The sequence below is a fragment of the Stomoxys calcitrans genome, chromosome 5, assembly GCF_963082655.1.
Source record: "Stomoxys calcitrans chromosome 5, idStoCalc2.1, whole genome shotgun sequence".
Taxonomy (NCBI): domain Eukaryota; kingdom Metazoa; phylum Arthropoda; class Insecta; order Diptera; family Muscidae; genus Stomoxys; species Stomoxys calcitrans.
This window is the reverse complement of record NC_081556.1, coordinates 67923447-67941640: the sequence shown is the minus strand read 5'-3', so window position 1 is coordinate 67941640 and position 18194 is coordinate 67923447. Positions and strand designations below refer to the sequence as shown.

At 36.6% G+C, this 18194-nt stretch overlaps 1 protein-coding gene and 1 long non-coding RNA gene across 3 annotated transcripts in view; one reads left to right on the top strand and one right to left on the bottom strand.

The window, feature by feature from the left end:
• Nucleotides 1–240: 240 nt before the first annotated feature.
• Nucleotides 241–16571, bottom strand: LOC106094334 (uncharacterized). Its single transcript, XR_001222537.2, has 3 exons — nucleotides 16451–16571; nucleotides 16218–16396; nucleotides 241–445 (listed from the first exon to the last, which is right to left on the bottom strand). It is a non-coding gene; the product is annotated as an uncharacterized LOC106094334 (long non-coding RNA).
• Nucleotides 6754–18194, top strand: part of LOC106092498 (protein dead ringer) — a 174940-nt gene continuing 163499 nt past the window's right edge. For both annotated transcript variants that reach the window (XM_059368988.1, XM_059368987.1), the window contains exon 1: nucleotides 6754–7660. In XM_059368988.1, coding sequence (XP_059224971.1) covers nucleotides 7586–7660 — 75 coding nt within the window. In that variant the 5' untranslated portion in view covers nucleotides 6754–7585. The remainder of the gene's footprint in view (nucleotides 7661–18194) is intronic.

Here is an 18194-nt window from a genome sequence, read left to right as displayed (position 1 = left end):
CACCCAATTCAACAAAACGCAGGACGCGTCATTTCAGATAAATTTCATTAAAATTATTTTTATTTATTTATATATTTATTAAGATCATAGTAAATATAAACTTAATAGTATAGAACAAATTAGCATTAGCTGCGAAAGCTATCAGCTATTAATTTATTGTTACTTCAATAAGCTATTTTTTGTTGTCTTTTTAGATATTTTGCTTGATAAATCAAAACTTAAGCCACAAATATGGCATTTTGCAGCAGAAAAATGTACAAAGCAGCAGATACATATCCACTTTAGGTAAGTCCTATTTAAATAATTTTTTAGTTACATAAATAAATTTTTTATTTCATTGTAGACAATTTATTCGGAACATCCCAACTCCGGTGAATATAATCAAAGCCACATGTAACCATGAGCAACAAGGATAAAAACGCGTCAATGGATACGTATAACTCATCTGCAAAGTAAATACATTTTTTAGATAATTTATTTATAAGTGCAACTTGAAAGTGAAATACAAGTGTTTTAGAGCCACCAAATTAGAACTTTTTGTTTGACAAAAATTGCATATAATTGACCATTGTTTAAGTTTTTAATGTTTTTTAGCGATTACATTCCCTTTGTCGTCCAAGTATCGATTCAGGATCTGAGGGAGAGGGAGAAGGAATATCTTCCTTCTTGACTAAATCTTGTGCTGCACCTGTCCATATCTCACCAATCTTTTTTAGCGCACAACGATACATTTCAATTGAGCTTAGATTCCCGAAGGCAGTTGGTCTGTATCGGCCCCGATACCAGCCTTCATTGTCACAAAGTGGAGGAGATCTATGAAATTCCGCAAGGACATCGGAGTATACTGATGTAAGTCCATTGACTATCACACTCCAATTACTGGTCTGTATCGGCCCCGATACCAGCCTTCATTGTCACAAAGTGGAGGAGATCTATGAAATTCCGCAAGGACATCGGAGTATACTGATGACAGTCCATTGACTATCACACTCCAATTATTCCTATGTATGCAGACCTGTTCTTCTATCTCCCTTGTCGACAACTGCCGCAACCAAACTGTCCCTAGCGACATTAGCAAAAGTTCTTGGACCCATCTTATTATTGTTCGCCCTAGTTCTTTTAAGCATGGTATGCCCGCAGCCTTTTGGTGGACTGCAGTGCACTTTTCGAATCTAGATGTGTAGTCTATGGAGTAGCCTGTACAGAAAATTCCCAAGCCCAATTTAGGGAGTCTCTCCCTCTATTAGTGATAGTGTTAGGATAATTTGCACGAAGCCTCTCAATAAACCTGAGAGCAATGCGTCTTCTATTATTGCATCCTCTTAAGAGCTTGTTGGTTTGCCGGGAAAGCCCGATGGCCTAGGCAAATTATAGGCATGCAAAGAAAGAATAGGTTTGGCCTTGTCCTTAAGACTCGAACCAAGTGTCTTCGTCAAAGCCTCTGCTGACCAGTTGTCTTTCGGCTAGTGGAGCCTAGAGTTGCCGCTCAACCAGTCGAGGTTTCAGTAGCAGACAACATGCTACGGCCTGATACAACCACCATGAGCAACAAGAAAAAAAACGCGTCAAAGGATACGTATAACTCATCTGCAAAGTAAATACATTTTTTAGATAATTTATTTATAAGTGCAACTTGAAAGTGAAATGCAAGTGTTATAAAGCGACCAAATTAGAACTTTTTGTTTGCCAAATATTGCACATTAATGACCATTGTTTAAGTTTTTAATGTTTGATTAAGAGTAAATAAAATAAATGTGAAAAAGTTAAATCTAAATGAAATGATAAATTTCTTAATTAATAATACTATTATACTACTACTTATTACACAATGTATAAGCTTTTGTTAAAGTATTCCTGGGAACTATTATTTCTACTACCCAACATAAATAAAATCAAACTTTATATGTATATATCTCATGAGATGAAATTAATTTCCATAATACAGGAAATGAGAATAATTTTTAAGAAATATATAGAAAATATTTTTATTATTTTATAAAAAATTTTAACTTGATTTTTATACACTTCCATATACCCAAATGGAAGGTCAATTTTACTCCCATTTAGTTTCATTTTCATTCATTTGGGGTTCATTTTTTTTTTTTTTTTTTTTTTGAGCGTAAAGCTATCTCTCGATTGAACTTCTTGGCCTTATTAATGGGTTATATTTTAACAGATGTATCAGAAATTAGGATTGACCTTTCCATATCCTCCCCAATACGATGCACACCGAATCTTAGTAGAATGTAGCTATTGTATTTACCGATCTCCAGATAAGAAATATATCTACATATGATTGTGGCTATCAAATTTTTGGGTTGAGCGAGCTTATGAAATATTTTTTTTGCTTGTTTTTTGCGACGATTATGTGAGTTAATAATGTAAAACCTGTGTTTTAAAATAAGTGCATCAGTAATTTTTTTAGTAGTTAATATTTTCTTAACCAAAATATTATATGCCGACTTGTTTGATGTCCACTCCGCAAGAATTTTCCAGTAATTCGTAATAGGTCATTATTTTTGGAAGAAAAATTTAAGTCACTCAAAGATAGCTGCGTTAGAGGTACCCATTAAGCAGTAAATGACCTGCGTCTGTTTCCAGTGGAGCGGCAAATATAGAGCCCGGGAGTAGGCTTCGAATGGACTCCAAAGACCCAACAGATGCTGTGGTTATATCAGGCCGTAGCATGTTGTCTGCTACTGAAACCTCGACTGGTTGAGCGGCAACTCCAGGCTCCACTAGCCGACAGACGACTAATCAGCAGAGGCTTTTGACGAAGACACTTGGTTCGAGTCTTAAGGACAAGGCGAAACCTATTCTTTCTTCGCATGCCTATAATTTACCTAGGCCATCGGGTTTCCCCGGCAAACCAACAAGCTCTTTAAGAGGATGCAATAATAGAAGACGGATCGCTCTCAGGTTTATTGAGAGGCTTGGTGCAAATTATCCTAACACTATCACTAATAGAGGGAGAGACTCCCTAAATTGGGCTGGGGAATTTTCTGTACAGGCTACCCCATAGACTAAAAATCTAGATTCGGAAAGTGCACTGCAGTCCACCAAAAGGCTGTGGTCACCTGGAGGGCATACCATGCTTAAAATAACTAGGGCGAACAATAATAAGATGGGTCCAAGAACTTTTGCTAATGTCGCTAGGGACAGTTTGGTTGCGGCAGTTGTCGACAAGGGAGAAAGAAGGATACCAAGGATTCCCTCAGATGCTGAATCGATACTTGGACGACAAAGGGAATGTAATGCCAATCTTTCAACCACCGACTGGAAGATTGGCAGATTGGATATGGCTGATGGTGACCAGAGACATGAAGTATTCGTACTCAACTCCAGTTGACTTCAACAAGTCTGGGGTAGGGGTTGAATCCTACGGATTAAACAAGTTGAAACTGAAGGTCTATAGAAGCGGTGGGGTTGGGGAATCAAGAGACGACTCAGGAGTTGTTGCTTGCTTTAGGAACTATTGACTACATCGATAAAGTCTGTCGGATTGAAGGAGACAGAAAATCCCACCGCCCCAATCGAGACAGGAGGGGATGGTATCAAAACGGGACGCGACAAGCCCTGTGTGGGTGGCTCATCCGGTTGGACTGGGCTCAAGGTGTGTGCCAGCGAAGAAGTACGGCACACGATTCAGAGATGCCGCATTCAAACCTTAAGTCGCTGGTTGAAGCCGCTTCTGTAGGGAAAAGGAGCCCCGTTGTTGGAAATGATGCTAATGCACATCATCAGATATTGCGAAGTTCGTATTGCAACGAAAGGGATGAGCTGCTTATTGAATATTTTATACAATCTGGCGATCTTTGGAATAAAGGGGATAAACCGAAAATTTATTTATAACTTACTGCATTACGGCTGGCTTGAGATCTGTAGATCTAAAAAAAAGGGTCAGCTACTTTGGAATATTGCAATTAACAATATATTATTGTCTCTGGACGAAACAGGCGTAAAAGTGGTGGCATATGCTGATGGCGTGGCAATTGCGATTAGTGGAAAGTTTCCCAGCACTCTAAGAGATATTCTTCAGGAACTGCAAAGTGGTCTAGATATAAATTCGTGCAAAACAGAAGTAGTTCTTTTCAGTTCATTTACAGAAAGCGCAAAATACCTGGGTGTTTTGCTGGACAGGAAATTGAACTTCAAATCCAACATTTTGGAAAGAGCAAGAAAGGCAACTCTTGCCCTATACACGTGCAAGAAGGCCATTGGCAAACGTTGGGGGTTAAGACCGCGTGTCATTCATTACTGCAGTTGTCAGACCTATAATGCCATATGGTTTGTAGTCCGGTGGACGGCGCTTCAAAAGTCCTACCTACCTACTACTGATCAATACTTAACTGGATCCTAAAGATGGCTTGTTTGTGCATCATAGCCGCACTGAGGACGACACCATCTGATGCACTGAATTTAATGCTACATCTTATGCCTCTGGACATTGTGGCTACCCAAATTGCAGCAACCATTGCCGTGAGGTTAAGGGAGCTTTCTGATTGGTCATGTGGGCTACGGACACTGTGTTATCCTTGATACAATATTGGATGTTCCAGGCAGTGTAGATTACATCCTACCTGAGCTGCTTTTTGATAACAAGTACTGTACCACTATTCCTGGTAGAATCGATTGGAACTACAATATCCCTGGTAACAGAAGTTCAATAGACTTCTATACGGATGGTTCCAAAGTAAACGACAAGGCGGGCTTTGGCGTGTACTCTAAAGATCTAGAACTGGTCACATGAAAAGGTTATCCGACTACTGCAGTGTGTATCAAGCGGAGATCCTTGCAATTAAGGAAGTTGTGGAAAGGCTTAGATATAATGTCATTACGACGATTGGCGTAAATGTCTTCTCAGACAGCCATTAAATCCCTGGCGAACGTGTTTCTGAACACAAAAACCGACCTCGACTGTCGCAGATCTCTTAACGAGATGGCAGATCTCTCAACGAGATGGCACAGAAATATCTCAGAGAACTGTAAAGCGGACTTGCGAGACTAGGAACCACCCTACACATTCCAGGGATACTGGAATCTGTGTGTATGCCTCTAGCGACATGTAAACTAAGTTTTCAGGACCAGGCCCGAAGGACAACGAATGATAGATGGTCACAAAGAGGAGACTGTGAGCAGTCCAAAACTATGTGGCCTAATCTAGACTGCTGTCATTGGCTAGAACAGATGTCTCAGTCATTGTGTCCGTCATGACAGGTCACTGTCTAATCAGAAAACATGCTGGCAGACTAAAGGTTGCCAGCAACGACTTTGCAGAAGCTGTGAGGACATCGAAGAAGAAGAGACTTTAGAAAACATTCTGTGTGCTTGTCCCGCACAGGCAGTCAGAAGGAGTTCCACTTTAGGTTGTCATTTCTTTGAGAACCTGTCTGATTTAGCGGATGCGAAGTTATTGGGCTTTTTAAAGTGATCTGGATGGTTCAACGGTAGGAACTAGAAGGCAACTTCCTTCTTCTGTTCCTGTGGTATCACAATGGCCGAAAACGTACGGCAGATTGCCACTTAAACTTAACCTACATGCCGACTTTTGAAATTTCACAAAATTAATAAAAGAAATTGAAATTTTTGGTTAATACATCTAAAACACAACATAATTTCGAAGTGTTAAAACCAAATTCCAATTGAATTGAACATTTGTAATAGGAAGGAGGATGGATTGAAAAAGGGAAATTCCTTAAACTACCGACTACTCGTACACTTACCCTATTTAGTTTCAAATAGTTCATAAACACGAATTCAGTAAGTAATTTTACTGAACCATTATTTTATTCGACAAGTAAAATATTCCTTTTGTAGACAACTCTTTTATTAACTCATGATAAAGGTTTGATTGTTTTCAGTTCAACGATCCTTTAGAAATGATTCCATACAATTTCCTCAATTTGACTGGTTTTCTGCAACTTGAAAAAACGCACAGGTTTTAACTTTAAATTTTGTTAAAATAGAGTTGGTTTGAAGGATTTTCTAACTGAATTAAGCGAAACCACAAACTTTCTAGGAATACAATGATTTGGTTAATATAACTACAAAATTTCTTAATTAAATCGTCAAAGGTATGCACTTGAATTTTTTAATTGCTAAGCACAAATATTGTCATAAAATATTGAAAACGATGCTTTATTTGTTTTCGATGTGTCAGTTAGTATTTACGCGCAACTATCTCTCGATTAAAATCTGAAAAAAAATTTGGAAAACATTTTTGCAAGTTTAGTTTCTGACTTGAAATTATAAAGGAGAATTGGTATTTATATCTCCTTCTATAACGAGTTCTCTTTTACGAAGCCAAATCAACTTGTTTATGTGTTGAATTTCCCGTATAAGGGCAACATTAATGTAGTTTCTAGGCCTAAGACCAAGATATGGATATGTACGTCATGCAGATAGCTTTTTGAAAACAGGCAAAACGATTTTGTACATGGAGGTGAAAAGCAGCGTAAATGATCCATAGTTTGTTGTTTGGCTAATACAAATATCTGGTTGTTGTGCATAGGAACGTATTGAACGAAACAAGGAATGCACTAAAAGCGAACAGTATTCGCGCTCAGCCGATGAAACAATTTGGAAATGAACTGGCAAATAAACAAACAAATCCCAATAGGAATTTATTAATGTTTCCTCTGAATGTGTTGTTGCTATTGTATTCAGTCGACATTTTTTTATTTCATTTTGTCCCCTAATTCAATCAACAGCAAATCAGCAAATAACGCACACAAACCAACCGGCGACCCACCACCATAATGTCTAGCGTCGTCACAGCCGCTACGCCAACGACGAATGTCTAAGAAGACAAGTTTAGTGCAGAGCGCACGTTTCATATCTCAATTCGATTCCAATACGACGACGACGAATCAAATAAAAACACACACATGAAATGATTTCGTTATGGGCGATGGGCTCACTGTTGTTGATTCTCTTTTCTGTCTGCCCTTTTGCCTCCCCACCAATACCAATTGCTCTGATGGTTAATTTCTTGTTTAATTCCATTTCTCATTCGGATTGTGATCGTCGTCGTCCACGCCACGGACGGTAAAGTAGTTTTTTGTGCGGGAATACAGTGTTCTTCAGTGTCTTTCCTTTTCTTCTTTTTGTGTAATTCCTCCCAAGAGAAATATGCAATTTCATGCAAACGCACAATGGAATTAATTTGATATGACAGTGACTCAGTGTCAGTGGCGAAATGTAACAATTGTGAAAATAGAAGGCGAGAAGTAGAAAACAAAAAAACAACGGTTCTTATAATCAATAAGGTGTCGCGAAGCAGCAAGAAATATTGAAAATTATGCCAAAATCAAACAAGCAAGAAAAAATTATATCGCCAGCAAAACAAAAACAACGGTAAACGAAGTAAAACATGTCTAACGGGTGTTTACTTGAATTACATTAAAAAATTAATTCAACAATTGCCCATTGCTCGTGTCACAGAGAGAGATCAGTGTACTGCGAGTGAAATTTTGGCGGTTTGACAAGCAGTGATTGGAAATAAAAAAAAAAGTGCTATAGCAAGTGTGTTCCAAACTGTTTGGAACAAAAACAAATACAAAAAACATTCAAAATTGTGAACCTGATGCAACTCAATACGATGGACTGCACCGGCCGTTCGAATGCAAATGAACGCGATTCGGAGCTAGGGGATGATATGGTAAGAAGAAGGCCTGCTTGATTTGAAACTTTTTACAAGTGGATGTATGTGTGCAACATTTGCCGTCGGGACACCTTTTTAATTTGTATCGCTAGAAAATTGGGTAGTTTTTTAACATAAGTTAGAAAAGTACGGCTTATGCATAGTGTGATTGTTTATAGGCCTGATGGCTTCGCATTGCATGAAATGAAATAAATCGTCGAACAGTTGTTATCGTCTCACTCATAATGCGTGTTTACGGTGGGTGTAAATTCGCGGAGCACTTTGGATCCTTAAACAATACAATTGTAACAACAATTAAAAAACGGTATTAAGGTTTGGCCGGGTTAAAATTTCGTACATATATCTCATGTTGACACCAAATTAGAAACGTATGTAGAAAGCATATTAAGAGCAGTGTTGCCCATTAAAATAATTTTTTTCCTGCTTAAATTAAAAAAAGGAAATCCTACTAACCTTTGCTTTTGTCATTCCGTTTGCAAAATATTGAAAATGGGTATTACTTCCCTTTTTTAATGTTGACAAACTCTATGATAATACCCGGCCATGCTCTTCCGTTTATCCTTCCGTCCGTCTGTCTGTAATCACGCTGCAGATGAAAGTCTTGGTGTAGATGAAAGTCTTATCCAAAGGTTTGCTAAACCAATCTCTGATTTCACATTCAGAGGCCACACAAAGTGCAACATTCATCCAACATCACTTAAATTTAGACTGATGCGTCGTGTTACCTATTCCTGTATTCAAGCCAAATGTAGAACGAAATGAAACTTGGACAATGTAGAAACACGATCCTATACAGCCCCTACTTAGACCGATTTCAGATATGTATGTACTTTCATTCCGAATCCACTGCAATTTCTACGGAAGAGTGGATCACATTGGTGTTTTAGCTTTTTCTACTTGAACCAACTCAATCTTCAATTGAAGATATTTTTTTTTTTACTAAAACAGTGGTGCACAGAATAAAAATGAGTGTCAGGGATGGGAAAAACATAAAATGTACTTTTTAGACCGAAAGAGCACTTTTTTGTATTGCGGACATGATTCGATCGACTAACAAATGAATGTCGGTATTTTATCGTGATGCGTTCCCTTAATTAAGGACTACTTGCCGTTAAAAAATTATCTTTCTCGATAACACTCGAATTCTGAGTGCATGAAAAGGTACTAAATCGACCGCGAGGGTGCTACGGTACTCTTCGGGGGGTGAAAACAACTGACAATTTACTAACTTGTCTATACCAAGATGATATGTGTGATTTGCTAAAAATTAAACTATTGACTAAATATAAATTATTTGACACAACCAATGAAGTTTTTTTAAAAAGTAAAAAATATCATAATTTTGAACTGAAAATAGAATCATAATGCATACACTCATGCGCGTTTTCATTTGTTGCTGTCTCAACAACGACTGAAGCCAGGAGAATAAGAATATGTGTGAAGTGGCATCAACGTTAGCTTTAAGAAATTTTTAGTTTTGTGCACCCCTGTACAAAAATTAAGACTCAAGCAGGGTCCTCTGTTTTTAGTTCGGATATAATAATAATCTACCAACCCTAAAGAGTCGCATAAAACCTTCAACTGTCCACACCAAAGATGCACTATTTAGGCCAGCGTACATTATGGAGACCACCGTGGCGCGGAGGTTAGCATGTTTACCTATGACGCCGAGCACCTGGGTTCAAATTCCGGCGTGAACATCAGAAAATTTTTTAACGTAGTCATCCCCTTTTTAATGCTGGCTACAATTGTGAGGTATCCTGCCATGTTAAAGCTTCTCTACCAGTTAATGTCGTTATGCGGCACGCCGTTTGGACTCATCATAAAAAAGAGGCTCATGGAGTTTGAAACTGTATTCAGACTTCTCTCATTGATATGAGAGAAGTATCCCCTGTTCCTCAATGGAATGTTCATGGGAAATTAAGAAGTACATTATTTTGGTTTGCATGCTTTTGACATTCAGATAAGCACATTCAATATTTATGAAAAATAAGGCCATAGCTATGAATTTGGTCGAAAAAGAAGGATTGCAACTTCAAATATATATTGAGAGTATACTTATGGTGAATCTTGGTACAGTTATTAAATCTGTATAAACAATAATAAGGAATTTGTTTATATGCTATTTTGAGTTCAGGTTTAGTATCCAATACTTTTTTGTAGTTATGAAAGGGAAATTACGCCCACCTGATGGTCGGCTTTTATCAGTGCAAACTCAACGAATTCTTCTGCTTAAACAGCAATTTTTGCTAAGATAGCAGACAAATTGTGTTGCTATTGAAGCACACATAATTTGATATTTCAACTTTGAACAAGTAAAAAGGCGAACTTTGATTACCCACCACCTCCGGTATATATGTGAACAACCTTTCGTCAAAATCCAGTGAAAAATGCATACCTTATGCCCCATTGCAGCTATATAGACATATCATCCGATTAGACCAAATGCTTATAAGTACAAGTCATTGTTCAACCGAAAGATCGGTCTATATCGGTAGCTATATCCAAATCTAGTTCGATCTGAGCCAAAATGAAGACAAACATCGAAGGGCCCAATACAACTCACTGTCCCAAATTTCGGCGACATCGGACAATTAATGCGCTTTTTATTGGCCCAAAACCTTAAATCGAGAGATCGGTCTATATGGCAGCTATATCCAAATCTGAACCGATCAGGGCCAAATTGAAGAAAGATGTCGAATGGCCTAAGGCAACTCACTGACCCGAATTTCAACAAAATCGGATAATAAATGCGGCTTTTATGGGCCTACGACCCTAAATCTAAGGATCGGTCTATATGGCAGTTATATCCAAATCTGGACCGATCTGAGCCAAATTGACGAAGAGTGTCGAAGGGCCTAACATTACTGACTGACAAATCTGGACCGATATGGGCTAAAATGACGAAAGATGTCGAAGGGCCCAACGCAACTCACTGTCCCAAATTTCAGCAAAATCGGATAATAAATATGGCTTTTATGGGCCTAAGACCCTAAATCGGTGGATAAGTCTATATGGCAGCTATATCCAAATTTGGACCGATCTGAGCCAAATTGACGAAGGATGTCGAAGGGCCCAACGCAACTCACTATCCCAAATTATAGCAAATTCGGATAATAAATGTGGCTTTTATGGGCCTAAGACCCTAAATCGGAGGATCGGTCTATATGGCAGCTATATCCCAATTTGGACCGATCTGGGCCAAATTGACGAAGGAGGTCGAAGGGCCTAACACAACTCACTTTCCCAAATTTCAGCAAAATCGGATAATAAATGTGGCTTTTATGGGCCTAAGACCCTAATTCGGAGGATCGGTCTATATGGCAGCTATATCCAAATTTGGACCGATCTGAGCCAAATTGACTAAGGATGTCGAAGGGCCTAACACAACTCACTGTCCCAAATTTCAGCAAAATCGGATAATAAATGTGGCTATTATGGGCCTAAGACCCCAAATCGGCCGATCGGTCTATATGGGGGCTATATCAAGATATAGTCCGATATAGGCCATCTTCGAACTTAACCTGCTTATGATCAAAAAAAGAGTCTGTGCAAAATTTCAGCTCAATATCTCTATTTTTAAAGACTGTAGCGTGATTTCAACAGACAGACGGACGGACATGTCTAGATCGTCTTAGATTTTTACGCTGATCAAGAATATATATACTTTATAGGGTCGGAAATGGATATTTCGATGTGTTGCAAACGGAATGACAAAATGAATATACCCTATCCTTCGGTGGTGGGTATAAAAACCTTGTTGAAACCTTTTAAAAAATTATCGTTCAAATCAAAATACATTTTGTGTACATAAACCTTTAATGAGAAATGGGACATATATCCCATTTTGTTCTATTACTCCCAAAATCCACATATATTAATGTAATTTTCGAATATTGTCATTTAATCGATAGAGAACCAATGAGTGTATAAAATTACAAACATTGAATATAATTTCCCCTTTTTGTTTTGGTAAGATGTCAAGCCCAAACATTTGCATTATATTTTTCATCAAGTAAAAATGTCTATTTCAATAATTTTATAGACTAAGGAGCTAAATTTTTAAGTATTATTTGTGTCAATGCCTCCTATATCAGTAACCTTTTATATAAATTGATTTGGTGATATAACTTTCCCTTTACAATATGTCTATACTATGGGACTATATGTCCCATTCGTCCTCAAAGGTGAATAAAAGGGTAAAAATCCGTTTTTGACTTGTTCCTATACAATCATTTCTAAGACGAAGCAATAAAATTAACCAAATTAGAGTATCTAAGTGTTTAACGAGATGTTGTTGTAATAGTTATCATTTCAGTAGCTAACATAATTGCAACGGAAACTCGTTCAAAGCAGTATCAGCGTTCAATATGGGATTTCGGGAGCGAGTTTTGCAAAGAGTAACGAATGCTTAGATGCCATTTCCTTTATATTATGTAATAGCGTTGCTGTTGAAAACATGTAGCACGAAATAGATCTGGACTAGATCTGTCGTGCCAGTCGCCATTTTCAATATTTTCGTCTTGCCAAAATTTAGGGCGGAAAAGCTTTTTCATACTCACCGCCATATAATATATTTACTCGTCTCGCATGAATCGATTTCCGACTCTATTTCACATATATTCAGGATTGTTTTCACCTTCTAAGTTGATCCATGTGTGCCTCCGTCTATAGAAATCATGATGGCGTGCGAGCGAAAAAGCTATCAGTCTAAAATTTTGCACAGATAGTTTTTTTTTTTTTTGTAATATAGGCCCTTAGTGATTGCAAATGCGTCATAACGGTTTATATAAAAATGTATCTCAAAATCCCCAGATTTCGCTTCTTTAGACCCCATAATTCTGAAGATTCATCCCATTTGACATTCATAGTACACTTGTTGCCGCCAATACCCAAACCAGGTACGGCCGAGAATGTTCTATAAATAGACAAGGCCTGAATTAGCTTTATGAGCCTCCAGATTACTAATTTTTATCAGATTTTACCGATATTTGTTATATAATTAAGCTTAAAGTGAGCACCAACGTAGAGGGTACAAAAGCTATACCTTAAAAGGCTAAAACTTTTTTCATCAATAAATAAATCCTTGTTTTAAAAAAAAAACAATATTTATTTTCTTTTAACTAGTAAATTTAAAGAAGGGATAAATGTTTTTTAATCCAATGTTTTCTATACTGCATTTTGACGCTCAACGTATACCCCACTACACCCACCACCATCACCACAAGAAAACGCTCATGATTTATTTTTATGCTGCTTACATCTCTGGCAGTCAGAAAACACGATCTTTGTACCCAAATATTTACCTTTGAGGACGAATGGAACATACAAGCATTTTTTTTGATGGGAAATATGACTATTCTAATAACGAGTATGCAAAACAATCGAAACTTTATCGAGCGGTTAATTCTTTGTCCTCCAAGGGTTTCTTATTCTTCCATAATTGGGAAAATTTAGCACAAATTTCAATTTAAATCGTTATCTGACATGCCTTCTAACAACTCCATCATAAATGGAGCAGCAAACATTTTTAGCAAATGACAGACTTTTCAGCAGTCGGTCTGCTATTTTAAAATAAAAAACATTTGGCTGAAGCAACAGAAATGTTTTAAAAAAGCCATAAAATTAACTACTAACAGACTTTTTTCTTCGAGTCTCTGTCTAAACATGGGCGGATTTGGTCCATTTACAATTCCAACTGACCTACATCAATAAGAGTGTTTGAGCAAAATTTTACAGGTGAAGCAGCACAAAACGCACTTCTAGCAAAAAGTCCGCTGAAAATAGCAAACTCTGACTGTTTTCTGTTAGTAGTTAATTTTGCTGCTATTACAACTGTTCTGCCGTTATAGCTAATGTTTGCAATTTCGAAACAGCAGGCTGACTGCTGAAAATAACTGCTGTTCAATTTATGATGGGGTTGTTAGAACAAGAGGAAACTAAATTCAAATGAAATGTTTGTGTGTTTGGTTTTTGATACCAGGCATCACAAAATAAAAATCTTATATATGACGATGTGTTTTAATGTGTTTTAAGAAAATTAAATAAAATAAAATGAAAATAATAATATTTTTATCAAATTTTAATAGTATAAGTAATTTTTTCACAAGAGTGCTTGTAGTAGTTATATTATAAATATAGTGTTTGAAAATTGTTTTCCTGACGAGTGTAGCATTACTTGTGGTTTGCATGTCAGATGACAAATTGTTCCAAAAACAAATATTGTTAATTCAAAATATTTTCTCAGAGTTTGAGGTACGGAAGCTTGGTAGAAAAATGTAGTCCTCTGCCAGATCGAGCAAAATGGAGATGATCTCAAAGATATTTTGGTTGCTTGAGATAAATAAATTTTTGCAACCGAATAACGCATTTCGCTAAGGAGATTTGCCAAACTTATGTCGAATATTTTGTAGGCGAATTGAAAATATCGGTCTCTCCTTTTCTTATTAAATATGTAGCGAGCAATGCTTAAAGCTTTCTTTCAGTATGTTGAAGTCCCTCGAATCACAACTTGTGTATCTTGGGTGTAAGGTAATATTTCGTAAAAGCATAAGAACTTGACAGAACTGCACAGACCATAAACTCTGCAGAATTCCTTGAAATTTACCAACAGCTTTGTTAAAATGATTGGTCCAAGTCAGTTTCGAGTTGAATATTACACCAAGGTTGCAGGATGAATTAACAGTTTAGTCGTTTGAGATTTTCATTAGCTTTGTATTCGACGGTTTGAGACAAATACTATTTTTACTCGCCCAGTTATGGATCTCATTTAGATCGTAATTAATATTGTTCATTCATGACTGTGCGCAATTTGGTGTTTAGCGCTGGAGAAAAGCTGAACATCGTCAGATACATAAACTGTTGAAGATATTATCTCATCAACATTGACGGCGTCCTGTTAAGTATGATGAAACTTGCTTACATGCAGGTTCGGAGAAAAAGAAAAGTTTGTCGAGTTTCAAGATAAGAATATTATGGCTCACTATATCAAAAGCTTTACTGTGATCTAGTAGAACAATATTAAAGTGATACCATGTTTTACCTCAATCCTTGCACAAAGTCAATAAGAGCAGAAGAACAGTTCCCTATTGTCCGAGTATTCATAATTCACTCCAAACCTTTGGAGAAAATCGGCAGGATAGCAATCGGACGGGGCTGAATTCTGTTTGGGTATCCATATAATTTTTGCTGATTTCCTATCTGTTGGAAACGTTGACTTTGTAAGGATGTTGTTAAAAATGTGTGTAGCGAACGGAAGTATCTTCGGTAGTAAAAATCTAGGCAAATATAGGATTTGTGCCATCAAATCCCTTTTCGTCACAACAGGATTTAGGAAAGAAACTTGTTCGTCGACACCTTCCATAAAAAAATCTGTTCCCAAGATACTTCATCCAAACTTTGATGCAGAAGTGGCCGGCCATTATTTTTAAAGTCGCGATATGTTGCTATTGAAACAGTGGGATTCAACTCGAAGTGGTATGTGACAAAAAGCAAACCATGCGGAATGCGGAGGCAAATAGCTGATTGTAGAGACAGACTTTTGACAAATGGCAGACAAAAAACACATATAGAAGACTAGCCTTACTTCTTGTAAAATGAGTTGGTTCGAAATCAGTCGGCAAGGCAGCACTCGACTAGGAAGCCATTAAAATCAACGATAATATTGTCATACTCAATGGATATATATATCAATAGTTTTTATTTGTTCTTCAGAATCTATTGACGACTTTGATCTATAGATATTATATAGATAATATAGATCTATAGCTTTAATATTCAAAGCGGAAATAGCTGTCTGATATACATTTGAGAGAACAGTTAAGACCATTTTTGGTTTATGTAGCTATTCCGCCGCCATGGGTTAGATGATCCGCTCTAAAGAGTTTGTATCCAGTTACGTGAAAAATGTTGCCAGCGATTTTAGGAAGGAACCACGTTTCAGATAAACAAATGGCGTCGATGTCGGAGTAAATAAATGTAAAGCGAAACTCGAAGAGGAAATGAAAAGGAAGATTCTAATTTTTAGAAAGAAAATGAGAAGAAATTGTCTGATCGCAGCCAGAAAAAGTATCTAAAATAATCACAATACTTCCAATTGATGCCATTGTTGTTTGTCAGTATTTAAGAAAAATAACAATAACGAAAATAAAAAAATAAAAAATAATAACGATTTTCAAATAACAAACAACAACATCTAACAACAGAGGATAGAAGAAAGAGACAAAATGTTGTTGTTGCATTACACACAAGTGATGTGATGTGACGCTATTGTTGTTGTGCTTACTGTCAATGTACAGCGTCAAGTCAAGTGTCAAATGATGTGATATTCAACGCATTACACATGCATACAAAGACAACCCAAAAATGGAATAAATGTTGGTATCGGCAGATTTAAGGAAGTTTCATGAATGAGATATTTGGCAGCACGCAAACGGAGATATGTGCCCCCAGTTCGCATAGCTCCAATTTTGTAATTGACCCATTTGGTCTATGGATTGTTTGGGATTCGAAATATATTAAATGGGTACATACTTAGATTTGGCGCAATTCTTACCCGATTAGATTTATATTTAATAGTGCAGTTCTATTTTTAACTCCATCACCTTTATCATTGATAATGGAAATGAATCTATACCCAGCAAAATCTCTCTTTGCTAAATCTCCTGGTTGGTAAGCTTTTGCAAGTTCATATATCTGTAGGCATTTCTTTTAAAACTTTTACATGTCGAAATCCTAGAAGGAAAGCATGCCAATAGTTCAAAAATAAGTACTTATGTCCAAGCATACCTGTAGTCAAGAAGCTGACTAATTAGACTCAAACAGTTTTGCGTCTTTCCCCACCTCTGCTCGTTTTCAATCGTTCAGTTGCTGTGAAGAAAACAAATTTATTATGAATATTTGCAATTAAAAATGAGATAAAACTTTGCCTTTACGGCAGAGAAAAAAAGTTGTAATATATTTTTGGAATCATTAATACGTCAGTTTTCAAATTCCAGTCTCCTTATGTAGTTTATTCAGGGATACATTTGAGAAAGTTGCGGTCAACTATGATATGTTTTTATTCACTTTAAGTAAATTGCTTGCTTATTTCAAAGAAATTCGTTACAGTAAAATCATTCACTCCAGCTAAGTTGTAAACTATTTCATCTATACTCATGATTAGTAAGTTTTACTGCTATCAATTAAATTTTTTTTATCCGTTAAGAAAGTTTAACTAACGTAAGATCATATTAACGATTAACATTTTTCGAAGTATAATTCTTTTTACGCCAGAATACCAAGGGTATCATATTGATTTTTCTTCTATTGTTATCAATAGGTGGTTAATGTCGAGCTCCATCAAAGGTTGGGTATAATGACATATATGTTACTGGTAATACAGATGTTATTCCTGTAGTCTCCTGATAACTCATAATAACACTTACCAAGTTTTTGCTGGGTAATCTGGTGTTGTTCTCACATAAACTTAAGACTGGAGCGATGCTCGTGATGCACAGTGGTAAACACACATTTTTCGCGATTACATGTTTGAAACACTACAAAAATGTCACGGATGACGGAGAATGTTCTACTGAATGAAATCAGAGTGTTTTGGTGCAAAATCATTTCATTTTTATTTCATTTATTCATTAGAAATACCAATACAGCAGGATTTTCTCCATCAAGTGAAAGTGTTTTAAAGCATAGACAATAATTGTAGAAAGGTTAATATTAGTATCAAAATATTGCATAAATATTTATTAAATTACAGAATAGAAAGTTTAATTAAATCTTGTTTCTAAAAAAGTTTTCGCGAATAAATATTGATTTTCGTTGCAAAAAGTGAACATAGTAAAGCCTTTACATAAGCTTGGTGGTCATTTGTTCCAAAATTTTGTTCATATGACTTCATTGTAATGTTTAGGAGTCTTCAGATTTAGAACTAGCAAATCCACATTAAGTTCAGCTGGGCCGAATCTTATACATCCCAAGACGAGAAATTTGCTAGTAAAAACAACAAAAATGTTGCATAATGCACAATGCAAAATTTGGGCCACATCAGATGAGAATTGCGACCTCTAGAGGCCAATTTCAACCGGCCTACAGCAAATAATAAGTATTTTTTTAAAATGTATAAAAATTACATGACATGACGATCAAAAATACATAGCGTTTTCAGCGAATAACTCAAGGTGTTGTTAACAGAATGACGTGATTATTATACCACTACCATAGGATGGGGAGCGTATAAAAAGACAAAAATGTTGATCAATAATTTGTTCAAATTTCCATTTATGTTTCTAAAAGAACGAACAATTTGTAGATTAAAAATGTAAAGTCCTCCACGCTTTCGCTATCATCGATTCTAGCTAAAAAGAGTTGAATACGTGCGAAGCGTTCATAGTTTCAAAGCAAACAGCAATCAATTGTTACCTGTTGTACATCGGACGCACTCAACTGAAGGTGATTGGATGAAAATTCCCACACCGTCAGACAATAATCGGGTATTGTTGGGGTTTTTGAAAGAAATTATCACTTCAAGACTGAAGGG